The sequence below is a fragment of the Stegodyphus dumicola genome, chromosome 5 (assembly GCF_044657685.1).
Source record: "Stegodyphus dumicola isolate Sdum_Otavi_A_Nest chromosome 5, ASM4465768v1".
NCBI lineage: Eukaryota > Metazoa > Arthropoda > Arachnida > Araneae > Eresidae > Stegodyphus > Stegodyphus dumicola.
This window is the reverse complement of record NC_140772.1, coordinates 97,944,090-97,957,065: the sequence shown is the minus strand read 5'-3', so window position 1 is coordinate 97,957,065 and position 12,976 is coordinate 97,944,090. Positions and strand designations below refer to the sequence as shown.

The 12,976-nt window shown below is 29.7% G+C and overlaps 1 protein-coding gene across 2 annotated transcripts in view; it reads left to right on the top strand.

Moving 5' to 3' along the window:
* LOC118201506 (putative methylmalonate-semialdehyde/malonate-semialdehyde dehydrogenase [acylating], mitochondrial) overlaps nt 1-12,976 on the top strand; it is a 54,233-nt gene that overhangs the window by 37,635 nt on the left and 3,622 nt on the right. For both annotated transcript variants that reach the window (XM_035373623.2, XM_085816881.1), the window contains exons 10-13: nt 1,515-1,574; nt 1,668-1,797; nt 6,754-6,935; nt 12,459-12,638. In XM_035373623.2, coding sequence (XP_035229514.1) covers nt 1,515-1,574; nt 1,668-1,797; nt 6,754-6,935; nt 12,459-12,638 — 552 coding nt within the window. The remainder of the gene's footprint in view (nt 1-1,514; nt 1,575-1,667; nt 1,798-6,753; nt 6,936-12,458; nt 12,639-12,976) is intronic.

Below are 12,976 nucleotides of genomic sequence, written 5' to 3'. Positions count from 1 at the left end.
GGAATAATTTCAGTGTTAACTGCTTAAAAGTAACATTTTGACTTGATTGCATTTTTATAGTCATTTCATGTTTTGTGTACTCAGTATAATTTTATCTTTTCTATAATTGATAATCTATCGATAATGTTAATACTCAGAGTCTGGTGGCATGTATTATTTTTAAAATGTAGTTTAGGCAAACGAAATAGTGCTGTAAGCTGCATAAAATGAAAATCTATTCACTATATCAAGAATTTACTTTTTAATGAGTAAAAAAAATGTAAGATATTAAACAAAATTCAATAGCAGATCCTTTAAAAAACAGAAAAATTGGTGAAAGAAAAAATTAAATTCTTCTTCATTATTAGTAATGCATTTTCAAAAATTGTTGATTTGAGCAAAGTTTCATCATTTGAGATTTACAGTTCATGAAATTTGTTTATGTCATCAGTTTTTTTAGGGTTAAGGGAATAGAGGTTTTCTTAATGGGGATCTGAAACTAAGAGCTATGTTAAGCAGTAAACATGTCAGTAACATAAGTGCTTACTTGTTGGAATGATGTGAACTTTCATCATCAGAATAAGAAGAATAATGCATTATTTTCGTTTAGTTCTTGAAAATTCATTGGATATGATACAGGCTGAGAAATGTGTATCCTTAATCTTCTACAGTAGATAAAAGTTAATTTCCTAGTGAACACTTGTTTCTGTCTTTCAGGCTATGCTATAGGTAATATCTAGTCAATAACCACTAGAAACAATAGTAATAATAATAACTCCTCTTCTGGATAACAACAATTGCACTGTTTTTAAATATTAATCATGACTTTCTCATTAGTGTACACTGGCTCGTTTAGAGCAGATATATTCAGCTATCGTTATTTGATTGCACAATTGAGTGATGAATCCTTTGGTGATTACTAGATCCTTACCCTTAATGCAGGGAAAAAATTGTGAGTTCTTTAATAATTTGGTACATTATACTCACCTCATTTGATGGAGAGTTTTGAGCCAACACATTTTGATGTCAATAATATTTTTTACTAGCTTTGTTACCTCAAAACAATTATTCTTAATATAAGACTAATCAATGAAACATATTCTTCTGTGACTGAAGTGTAATGAACTTTTAGTTCACTTTACAAGGCTTAGTCTTAGTCTTTAAATAAGAATATATGTATGTCCCTAAGAAGTATGTGGTGATTTAAAAATAATCCTTGTACATTTCCTACATGAGTGGCGCAGGCAACAAATAGAAACTGCTGAATGGGTTAATGCTATGTGAATGGAATATTATTTTCTTAAATTGGTTCTTAAAATTTGATTTGGATTAAAAACTGATTGCCAGATTTGTAACATCTGATTCATTTGTAATATTACTACCTTCAGTGGTTAGCTTGTAATATATCATTTTCCTATCATACTCATACAAATCTTGCATTTAATTTACTCTACAAAGAGACTGATCTGTTTTTTACTTTATTGTAATTTTTCTTCTCCTAGTAATCTTAGTAAATTAAGTTTTCTTATTTTTAGGGTGCAAAAAATCACGGAGTTATAATGCCTGATGCTAACAAAGAACATACTTTGAATCAGGTAGTAATAAAATTAATGTTTCAAGTAAAATAAAAATTCAGATTGTGTACTGTTTCAGTTGTTTAATTTTTTATTGTATTTTGATTATTGTAGCTTGTAGGTGCTGCATTTGGTGCTGCAGGACAGCGTTGCATGGCTTTATCAACAGCAGTTTTTGTTGGAGAATCACAAAACTGGATACCTGAACTAGTGGAAAGAGCTAAGAAATTGAAAGTTAATGCAGGTATCACTGTTTGAAAAAATGTTTCAATAAATTTTTTCATAACTTTATCTAAATTATAAAGATCTTAAATTTTATGTCCTTTAAGGCAGTGTTTCTCAACTGCCGGTCCACGAAATATCCAGCTATCTGTCCAAAAATTGTGCCAGTGGGTCGAATTATTAAACTTACCGGTCCGTGAGAATGTACCGAAATATTTTACTGGTCTTTGGAGTAAATCCAGTTGAGAAACACTTCTTTAAGGGATATTATTTTATATTTTACTGTAATATCAGTTTTAACTCTTTTTTTTTTTTAATTTTAATATTTTAAAATAATTTTATAGATTTCTGTACTAAAAAGTAAATTTGGATACCACTTAGAGCAATACTGTAAAACTAATGTTCTAGGTTATAATGCTAAATGCATATTATAATGCTAAATGTATATTGCATAACTGATATTTGGAGGAAATAGCGGTTCTCATAAGAAGATATATAAGTAATTAATTTTAATAATTATAATCTTTATTTTAGTTTGTTTTCTAAGCATATTTTAGACATTCTTATTTCAGAAATAGTTATAAAACCATATTTGCCATCCCCTTCTTTTCTGTTGGTCTCTTGACTAAATATATGATAGTCATACCTCGAAAAACAATTATGCTCTTTTTAGTTTATATTGAATCAAAATATAATACAGAAAAATATGTAGAAAATAATTATTTGAGTAATACCAAATTATGATTTCTAGATATTATTAAGAATTAATATTGTCAAACTGATGTTCTAGATTATAGTTTTAAGAAGCTGCTTTGATAATTCTGTCTCACTTTATTGTTTTATGACTGTCAGACTTTGTAATTTTGACTGACTGTTACTTTCATAGTGCTAGTAAAAAATAAAAATGAAAAGCAGGATTCATATTGCATTTCTTGAAATGCATCCAAAATTAAAAGAATTACACTGTCCTAGTTTTGAGTATTTGATGGCTGATTTAATAATTTCTAATATTAAAGAGCAAGTAAACAAACTACAAACTGGCAGGCCACTCACTAGTTATTAGTCTCTAGATGGAAGCATGCTAAGAAAGTACTTGTTGTTCACTAGGTAAAGAGCATTTCAAGGAAATTTTAATTGCCATCAGAAGTTCAAGATAGATAAGTTCAAGAATATTAAAATTAAAAATAAGCAACTGATTACGATTTAATGTAACAAAAATTTTGAATGATTACAATCTCTGCTGTCAAAATGTACTGTAAGTTAAAACTTGTTTTGCAACAAATAAAATCCATATGATCATCATATAGATGTCTCTTAGGCCAGTTTCTGATCATATTTTTTTCAGGTATGCTTATCTGACTGAAATTTGCTTGGCAATAAATTTTGTCTAAAAAGCACTCTAAAATCTAGGTGTTCTGTTTCAAGATTTCCATGACCCCTTCTCAGAGAATAGTAAAATAAAAAATAAATAATGTTTAATCAAAACTGTTGAATAAGTAGTATAATTAATAGAAATAAAAAAAATAAAAAAAAAACTCACTTTGAGCTCTGTTGTGAAGTAGCTCAACCAGCAGTGATGAATATACCTGAAATTTCTACCAGTGCTGTTCAAACCATTGGCACACTTCCTTTGCTTGTTTAATTTCAGTTAAGCATCAAGAGAGAGAATTCTTTTCTTTTTGTTTACTTTAGTTATTTTATTCATGTAATTTGAAAGTGGATAAAAGCATAATAAAGCAACAAAGAAATAATGAGTAGGTTATATACTCTTCAATTAGTACCATTAAACAGCTGAGTAATGCACAGTCAGGCATGAATTTGCAGAATAGTTCAAACAAAAAGCCACCCAATATGTTATTTTCATGGTTACAACAAAGAAGTTGCTGTGAACTTAACAATATACGGAGGATTACGGATAATTCACTTTCATGGACAAAGCATTGTCTTATTTGTTGTGTGACACTTTCAACTAAATCAATGAGATCTTAAAAGTTGAAGTGGCATTTCAAATTAAAACATCCTAGCTATAATAATAAGCCAATAGGTTTCTTTAAAGATAAAAATAGAAAATTAATAGCTTCCAAGAAAACTGGTCTTTGAATTTTTCTCAAGGTTCTTGCCAAGGCTTTTTATGAAGTATCAAAATTGATTGCTAAAACTGATTATGTGTAGACAAGTGCCAGAAATTAATTGTTCCACCAAAAAAAAAAAATAATAATAGCATTTGAAATTGTATTATAAAAAACAAAACCAAGTAGATATGCTAACACTATTAAATAATGCTTAGAACATGAAGTTGTGAAGATGGCAAATAATATCAAAGAAATTGTTATAGATCATTTAACGGGGTGTATTTTCCCTCCTTGACAGTCAATGAAAGTACTGAATAATATTAATACAATATGGTTTATGAGTTACAATTTTGACCATAGAATTCATGAAGCATTTCTTCTATGTAAACTTCTGATTGCAAGAACAGCAGCTGAAGAAATTTTATATTAAATTGATTATTGCATCAGTCAAAATGAATGGAAGATATACGTATGTGAGTGAGTAGCAATAGAGCTCATTCAATAATGGATGCATGTAATGGATTTTTCTGAACTTAAAAGTTAAAGAACCAAACTGTGTGTGGTTGCTGTTTAGCATTCACAGAGTAGTACTGACCATCAAGAATATGTTGTTCCTTTTAACAGCAAATTTGCAAGAGTGCAGTTGCAATAACTGCAGATTTGCAAATTCACTAACTTTATAAAACATGTTGGATTCAAAAATAATCATTGTAGTATAAAAAAAAAAGGGAAGTGAACATGGATGTCTGTCAACTGTAGTAGCTAAAGAAAAAACATTTTAAGAAAACTTTTTGAAGTAAAGGAAAACGTTTTAATGTTCTTAAATCAACACCTCCAATGGCTGGAGATGTAATATTTTAATTCAGTGATCCAGTTATGTGGAAGTATAGAAACATTTACAAAAGTAATAGATTTTCAAAGAGAGTATGAAATGAGTTCCTGTGCAAGATAAAATTTTAGATGATATTTAAGAAATGCTAAGACTACACACAAAGCTTAAAAATAACATCACACATCAATAGCAACAAAACATAGTTAAGGATCCCTTTTACAGTAAATGCAGAATCTTAGACAGAATGGTCGATTTAGGCAAATTGTAACTGAACTGTTCTGTGACATGTCACTTAAAATCATTTTTTGTAGAATATCATTGATATATTTTCAACTATCTTATCATTAAGAATATCTAGTTTTAGAAGAAATGGTGATAAATTTTTAGTACCTTTTGTCACAATGTGTAAGTATTGAAACAAGTTTTTCAATATTAATTTTCTTAAAAGAGTAAATACAGAAACCAGTTAGAAGGTAGAGTAGATTTAGGAATACAGTTAATAATTTTTTCCTTCTGGACAGCATCATAGTTCTTGTTAAAAATGTATTTTATTTTATTTTGATTTCTTGACATCTTAGCAAAAATAAAATGTTTTTCTATTATAATAATAAATAAAAACTCAGTGGACATTTAAATCTGTTCTTTTTGATTTTGCCTATTTTAGTGGCTTAGCTAAGTAGCACTAAGGGCAGAGATCGGTGGTGTCTCCCCCCAAATTTTAAAATATGAAAGTTATTTGTGGGTACCTCTCTGTCAACATTAATGTGACAAATTACTACCACACCCTCATGTAGCTATGTGTCTACTTGCCATAAAAACCTTAATGGACCACGAAACAAGGATATTAAAATAACTGGCTCACAAGGAGGGGGCTTGGTTTGGAATCCCTGTTCCTAGATTCTCAAGTCCCTAGTTTTGTGATTTTTAATTTTAACATTTTTTAACGCCATTCAAAATTGTGTTATTAATATGAATGTGCTTTTAAATTAATTTTCTTTATCTTCAAGTTTAATTATTTCTAGAATGAAATCAAGCCATAATTTTCCAAACTTTCATTTTTTATGACTTAAAAGTCATTATATAATTTTTAATATTGTTCTGTAACTAAATTAATTTATATTTGTGCCAATAATAACCTAGAGTAATATCATTTATGTAAATATATTTTTCACACTCTCTGATGGTATTAGGCAGTAGGTTATGAGAACAGTATTAAAAAACTTTATAATTGTGTGTATTGTTTTACTTTCTTGAAAGAAACTACTCTCTTTAAAAAATTATAGAATGCTGAGAGGTTTTGCATTATTGCATATCAAATGTGGCTATTTTCAAATGCTATCATATGATATACTTTTCAAAATGCAAAATTATGTTATGGACTATTTCTATGAAATTTATCATAATTTTAATAGATGCTAAAAAGTTATTTTTAAACTTTTGGAGTAATATGTATAAAATGAAACATGGAAATTCATTTGTGAGTCTAATTTTCTTGTTAACATTATAATCAATATCTTGTAGTTGAAATGCATGTAATCCTTTGTTAGATTATCTTTTGAAAAGCTTTCATCTTCATATATGGTAAGTAAATTATAAACAGTAGCTTTCCTTTATCATCACTTTCACTTTTCTTTTATCAAGTGACACATGTAAAGTGATGATAAAGGGAATGGTAGTACCTTTCCTTTATCATCACTTTACATCTGTCACTTGTGGGGGTATCATATTAAACTTAATTAAGCTTCTAATTTTGAAATGACTTAAGGATGGGGTGTTTGTTAACATTTAAAATAGAGTAAGCTTCAAAAATAATAAACATCAACCTTACTGCCAATATTCAATTTATGCCAACTGAAAGTTTTTTGTTTTTTTCAGAAAGTCTGATAGTTTATTTTGTAAGTGATATTTTTAAAATATCATTATTAAATCTCTGTAATGATATAATTATAGAAAGAGTTCTTCAAGTTTTAAAATTTAGAGGCACATAGTAAGTACTTTAGTAACTGAATTTGAACTGCTGGGTTTATATAATCACTTCTTCATGAAACATTCTATACTTATTATTTTGATCTAGGTCATATTCCTGATACTGACCTTGGACCAGTGATTTCCCCAGAAGCTAAGCGAAGAATATGTGATCTTGTTGAATCTGGAGTAAAAGAAGGGGCTCATTTAGTCCTTGATGGACGATCTATTGTTGTTCCTGGTTTTGAGAAGGGGAATTTTGTAGGACCCACCATTCTTACAAATGTGAAGGTTGGTGCAGACTATTTTTATCTCAATAATATCCTTTACATGTTTTTATCTAGGGAAATTTACTGTTTCTTCATTTATTTCATTCATACAGTCTGTAGTATACTTAAAAAATAGCACCACACCCAACATCTGTAGTACAATGTAAAAATTGTGCAAACTTACCGCTAAATTTTATCTCATTAACTTTCATGTATGAAATGTATTGTTGAAAATATATGTATTAGTTATTATTAATTTGTTTTTTTTTATACAATCTTAATACCAAATGATTTTTCGAAGAATAAATTAAAAAATGTCAGATGTTCAATTTTTGAATGATTTCCATTAGGGCTGTAACTAGATTTGAGGCCCATGGGCAACATATGATAATGGGACTGCCTTCTGTATTGTTTCTCCTATCTTTAACCACTTCTTTTTTTCAAGTTATGGTTGATCATATTTTAATAATTAAAGTAGCTTTATACATTTTAATTGAATGAATTTTTTTAAATAAATGTCTCATTTCTGTGTGCTATTATATTTCATTTTTTATTCTTGTTTAATCCTATTATATCAAAAAGAATATGATCTCTGATGCTATTTGATGTCATACAAAGCATAATATGAAAGAAACATATGCAGCATATTTAAAATAAAATGTTTACTAGCAAATCATTCAGTGCATGTTATTATTCAGTACATGCTGCCAAATTATTCAGTGCATGTTATTATTCAGTACATGCTGCCAAATTATTCAGTACATGTTATTTTACGTCTTGGAATTCTAGTCTTTTTTTAATGCTATTTTAATTTTTGCAAATTATTCACTACATGTTATCAGGGTTGCCACGCTACCTGGAAAACCGGGAAAAGTCAGGGAATTCGAAAATTGACCAAAAATTTCAGGGAAAAGTCAGGGAATTCGAAAATTGACCAAAAATTTCAGGGAAAAGTCAGGGAATTTAAGTATTTTTGTCAAAATCTGGAAAAGTCAGGAAAGTTCATACAATGATCCCGCCAAAAAAAGCGATTTTTGCACCGATGTCGGAAGAGATAACTTTTTTGGCGACTTGCGTATCACGTGAGTGTCATTCGGGCAGCTGGCATAGAGCCAATTTTCGCAGCTCCAATTTGATTTTGATTGTCTTTTAGAAAGGCAAAGCAAGTTTCCCGCAACTTTTGGTTTCCAGTATTCTCGAGAATCGCATGTGCAGTGCATGAACTAAAGAAAGTACCTGTTCTCATATAAAACAAAATGGGTTTAATCTTAGTATACGGTACCATGGAGGTTAGAATCAAAGAATATGTATTGTAAAGAAGGAAAACCTCTCTGCAACAGACATGGCTCCGTTCCATCATAGAGGGAAACAGCTGTGCATGCGTGATATATCTGCTGCCAAAGCTCGAAACCGGTGTCGAAGTTCGAAGGTCACGTTATCAAGAGTCCATTAAATGAATATCCTTTAAAATTTCTTTAACCACTTGCGCTAAAAAGACGTGCCACGCACGTCGAGATGTTTTTGTCTCAAACTGCGAGCGACGTGAACACCACGTCGATAAGCATTTATCGCAAAAATGAAAATAACATGGTGCAGACGTCGCCTAACAACGAGATTGTTTATTTCTCGAGTTACAGCTCTGGATTGCACTCGCAGATGCGGAGCGGCGTAAATGAGACACTTTACCGCTTGCTATATTGTAGCGCACGGCACCGCAACCGTGAAGTTTAGTCTTAGCGCAAGTGGTTAAACTCTAAAGGAAAAGAAAATATTTTTTGGCGCAAGTAAATTAATTCATGGGTTAGTAATTTTCAGGGGGGGGGGGAACTACGAAAATCCGTTTTTAAAATTATTGCGAAAAATCTAAGAAGAAACGTCCTTTGATAAAACCTTTCTTCTTGGATTTTTCGCAATAATTTAAAAACGGATTTTCGTAGCTTTCTTTTTGTCAAAGAACGTTTCTTCTTAACACGTTTCTCAATTTCCGGTACACATCGCGAAGAGGGAAATTCTGGCCGCCAGGTTCCGTCGCCAAATCCCTTGGCATATTTTCCCTCCGCATTCTAGCGGCGTAATAGCGTTTTACTTGTATGGAACCTTTTCTTCTTTACATAGACCAAAGAATTAGAGATTCTTTGCATAGACGTTCTTTGGTTAGAATAATCTCCATGTATGGTACAATGGGATTTGGCGACATGATGATGCGCAGTAAACGGGTCATTTTGGTCTCGGCGACAATTTTCAAAATCGTGCCAAAGCCTTACCGTATACTAGAATTTTACCGCAAAATCTTTTTAAACTTTTTAAACTTTTTTTTTTTTTTTTTTTTAAATAAATACCTTGCCATTTTGCAGTAAAATAAAAAAATAGTAATCTGTCATCTAGGCTAACCATGTAATATAACTATATTCGCTAAAATATCGTTGATTATTCTAATTCAATTTTTAAGTAATTATCTTTATTTTTATGTTATTCGTATAATTTAATGATGCTTCTTCCTTCTAAATTTATTTATTATTAGTAAATAATATTTCCAAATTTCAGGAAATTTTCTCTGGCATAATCTTGAAATTAATTCTAGCAGTATGATGACATACCATCACGAAATTTAATGCACATATTTTTTCCTTATGTATGCTGCGAAATAAATATAAAATACCTCAATTTATTAAAATAGATTTCTTTCTTTCGTTTAGCTGTAGAATGTCTGCAAAAAAAGCCTTATTTTATTCCAGATTGGAAAGATTCTAATCTCAATCTTCAGTGGAGAAAACAACAACTATTATAATTATATTTGTGTTTTCAAGTGTTAAGGTGCTTTTTAAGAACATACCTCACACAAATTAAATTTACCTAAAATCTAACCTAACTATTTAGCATTGCGTTGTGATTTATAAGGACCAGATTAGCCTTGTGTTGAACTGGTGATGATCATGAGTAATAATTGAATAAAACATACATTTGTTATCCAATTTATATATCTTAAATTTTATTAAGTTTCTTAAGTGGAAAAGTAAACAAAATTATCAAACAAAGTATACCAAGAATAATTAAGAATAAATGTCCTCTGGGATTTACTGAATAATTAAGTGAATTTGCTACACAATACAAGTAATACCATAATTAATTTGCCTCTTAGTGTAGCCAAAGTACATTACGCGAATAGACTGGAATTTTCTTGAAACACACCTGGAAAACCTGGAAAAGTCAGGGAATTTCATTCTCCTGTTTGAGTGGCAACCCTGTGTTATGTTATTCAGTACATGTTATTTTATGTCTTGAACTACTAGTCTTTTTTTCCCCTAATTATTAAGGAAACAAACTTGTTAATTATTTTAACAAAATTAATATAGTGTCTGAATTATTATCAAGTGAGAGCATAGTTAAACCAGTGAGCTTATTGAGTCCCATACTGCTTTGCAAATTGTTTTTTTTTATTAATTTCAGTTTTGAGAATGATTGTTCACCATAGAAGCAGTTAAGTACATGCATGCTGTGCATACGTAAGGAAAACTCGATGTGTGATTTATTATCAATAATTTTGCTAATCCTTTTAGACTAATATGTTTTAAGTTGTTCTTTAAAAAAACATCTTAGCTAAAGATAATTGGTATAGAAATGTCAATGACACATCCTCTCAAACTTTTGCAGCAAATCATCTGCTTTGCGATGGATCTCTCATTTTCTGTTATAAGAAATTTGAGTTGAATTACTTGTGTCAGGAATATTCTTCAAAGGAGATGATGACAAAGTTGGGAGCAAAAGTATCTATCATTGGGTAAAACATAGTTATCCTTAAATAAGGTTCTGGATCTTTTAATCAGTCATCTTTGCATAATTCATCATAATGTTTTGTTTTTGTAACCCTGCTTCAGCAAAACTCTTTCATTATTCTCTAAGCCTTGATCTGTGAAGCGATGGATACCAGATCTCTAAAGTTTCTTCACATTTCAAGCATTCTGCAGTAATTCATATGCTGATAGTAGATCTACGGTTTCAGATTGCAGAAAACTTTAGGAATCTTAAAACTTTGCATTGTACAACTACGAATAAATTGAAGTCAGTTTTTTTTTTCTTTAGTTGTATCTCTATATTCCTTTCCTTGCTTTTTTGACTACTCAGAATCATGCAGTTGATACACTTCATCACATCACCAAATTTATGGTTAAACTCATACATTGCACTGCCATTCCAGTGAATTAGGTTGTAATTTATTTTTTAAAATTAAACTTTTGTTTCTTAGTCTTAAATTTATAACTTTTTTTTATTATTATTTTATTTTCCTGGAGCCTGTGGGAAGTGCACACAGAACACAGTTTAGGAACCTCTACTTTATGAGTTGAAAGCAAAGTATTTCATACTTTTACATACTGAAATCAATGAGATATGCAAGAATCAGCTTAAATTCTTTCCCCATAATTGTTACTGCTTAAATTCAAGTGGAGAACGGATTTAAACATTTAAAAAAACAGATTTGCTTTTGTGGCTAATTATAGTTCCACATGTAACTCAACAGCTTTCTCAAGTGCGTGATCACAGCAAAACAGAGTTCAGAAAATGGTAAATGGCAACAGTAAGAAAAGTTTGAAAGAAAAGGATTTTAGAAAAACAGTAACTGACAAAATATGTAGGTATAAACAGTATTTTAGAGATGTTGAAGAGGACTCAATGAAGGATAAGTATCAATGATGGGACAGAAGTCCCCTATATGTTTTGTATTTTGGCTGTAGGTTTTTACATGATTGGTAATTCATTCTTTTCATAATGTGAATAATAAAATGTGAATGCACTTAGTAATAAAGTTTTCTATTATAACACCATTACACATACCTTCAGTGTTATGTTGGTTTTAAAGGAGAAGAATAAAATATTTAAGAATTTAACAATGCTTAGATTTATGGCACCCTGGTTATACACAGCGTTTGTTACTATTTTTAATTAGCCTCTTAAAAATATCTTTGTGGATTTTTTACAATAACCTGTAAAATTTTCATGCTTTTAAAAAAATTATTAATAGTTAGAGTGGTTTTAGTATGGGGTCACATAGAAAATTCGGATTTTATTTTTGCATAATAAAACCAATTTTTATTTGTCAGATGTGCTGAAGTGCTCTGATAAAATTTCCTGCTTTATTTCAAGAAATTTTGCAGTCGGAAATATATGCCTATAATTCAATATTTAAGGGAAAACATGGATTGACCTTTTTTTTTTTAGTCATTATATCTATGAATTTGAATTGATATTGGATTTTGATTTTGTTTCAATACAGTTTTCTTGAAATTTTGTCCTTATGCATATCAAATTATCAATATGTTTGTAATTAAGTATCTTCATTTAAATGTTTGCTAAAATGCCAATCTTTTATTTTTATTTATTTATGTATTTATTTGAATAGGGATTTATTTATAATGAATAATATGAATATAATCAGATTGCTTATATTCTTTAAATAATGTTTATTGCTTGTAATTATTTTTTTGTTTTGTGTTTTCATTATGGAACTTTGATTAGATATGTCAGTGTGTTGTTATTACTCACTTTGCAGCCTAGTATGACTTGTTACAAAGAAGAAATTTTTGGACCTGTTTTAATAACTATAAATACAGATAGTATTGATGAAGCTATAAAACTGATTAATGCCAATCCATATGGAAATGGTACAGCTGTGTTTACAACAAATGGTGCCACTGCAAGAAAGTTTGTCCAAGAAATAGATGTTGGTCAGGTATGAATGAATGAAGCTTATGTTTAACTATTAAATTAGCCATCTTTTATATTAATCACTTAATTGCTAATTCTTTATCAAATGCCTTAGAACATTACTTAGGTTAAAATTGAATTCTGATGCAGGTAAATGAACAGTATTCAAGTTTTTCATTACTTTGATTTATAACTAAGTCTACAAGAGGAGGTTTATTTGCTGTATTACAGTTATACACATATCATATGAAATGCTCAGGGGATTGGGTATTGGAGTTTATTTGTTAAATTAAGTTGTAAAAATTGTAAAATTAAATTAAAATTGACCATAATAAATAAATGAATAAATAAAAGTCTGAAAGG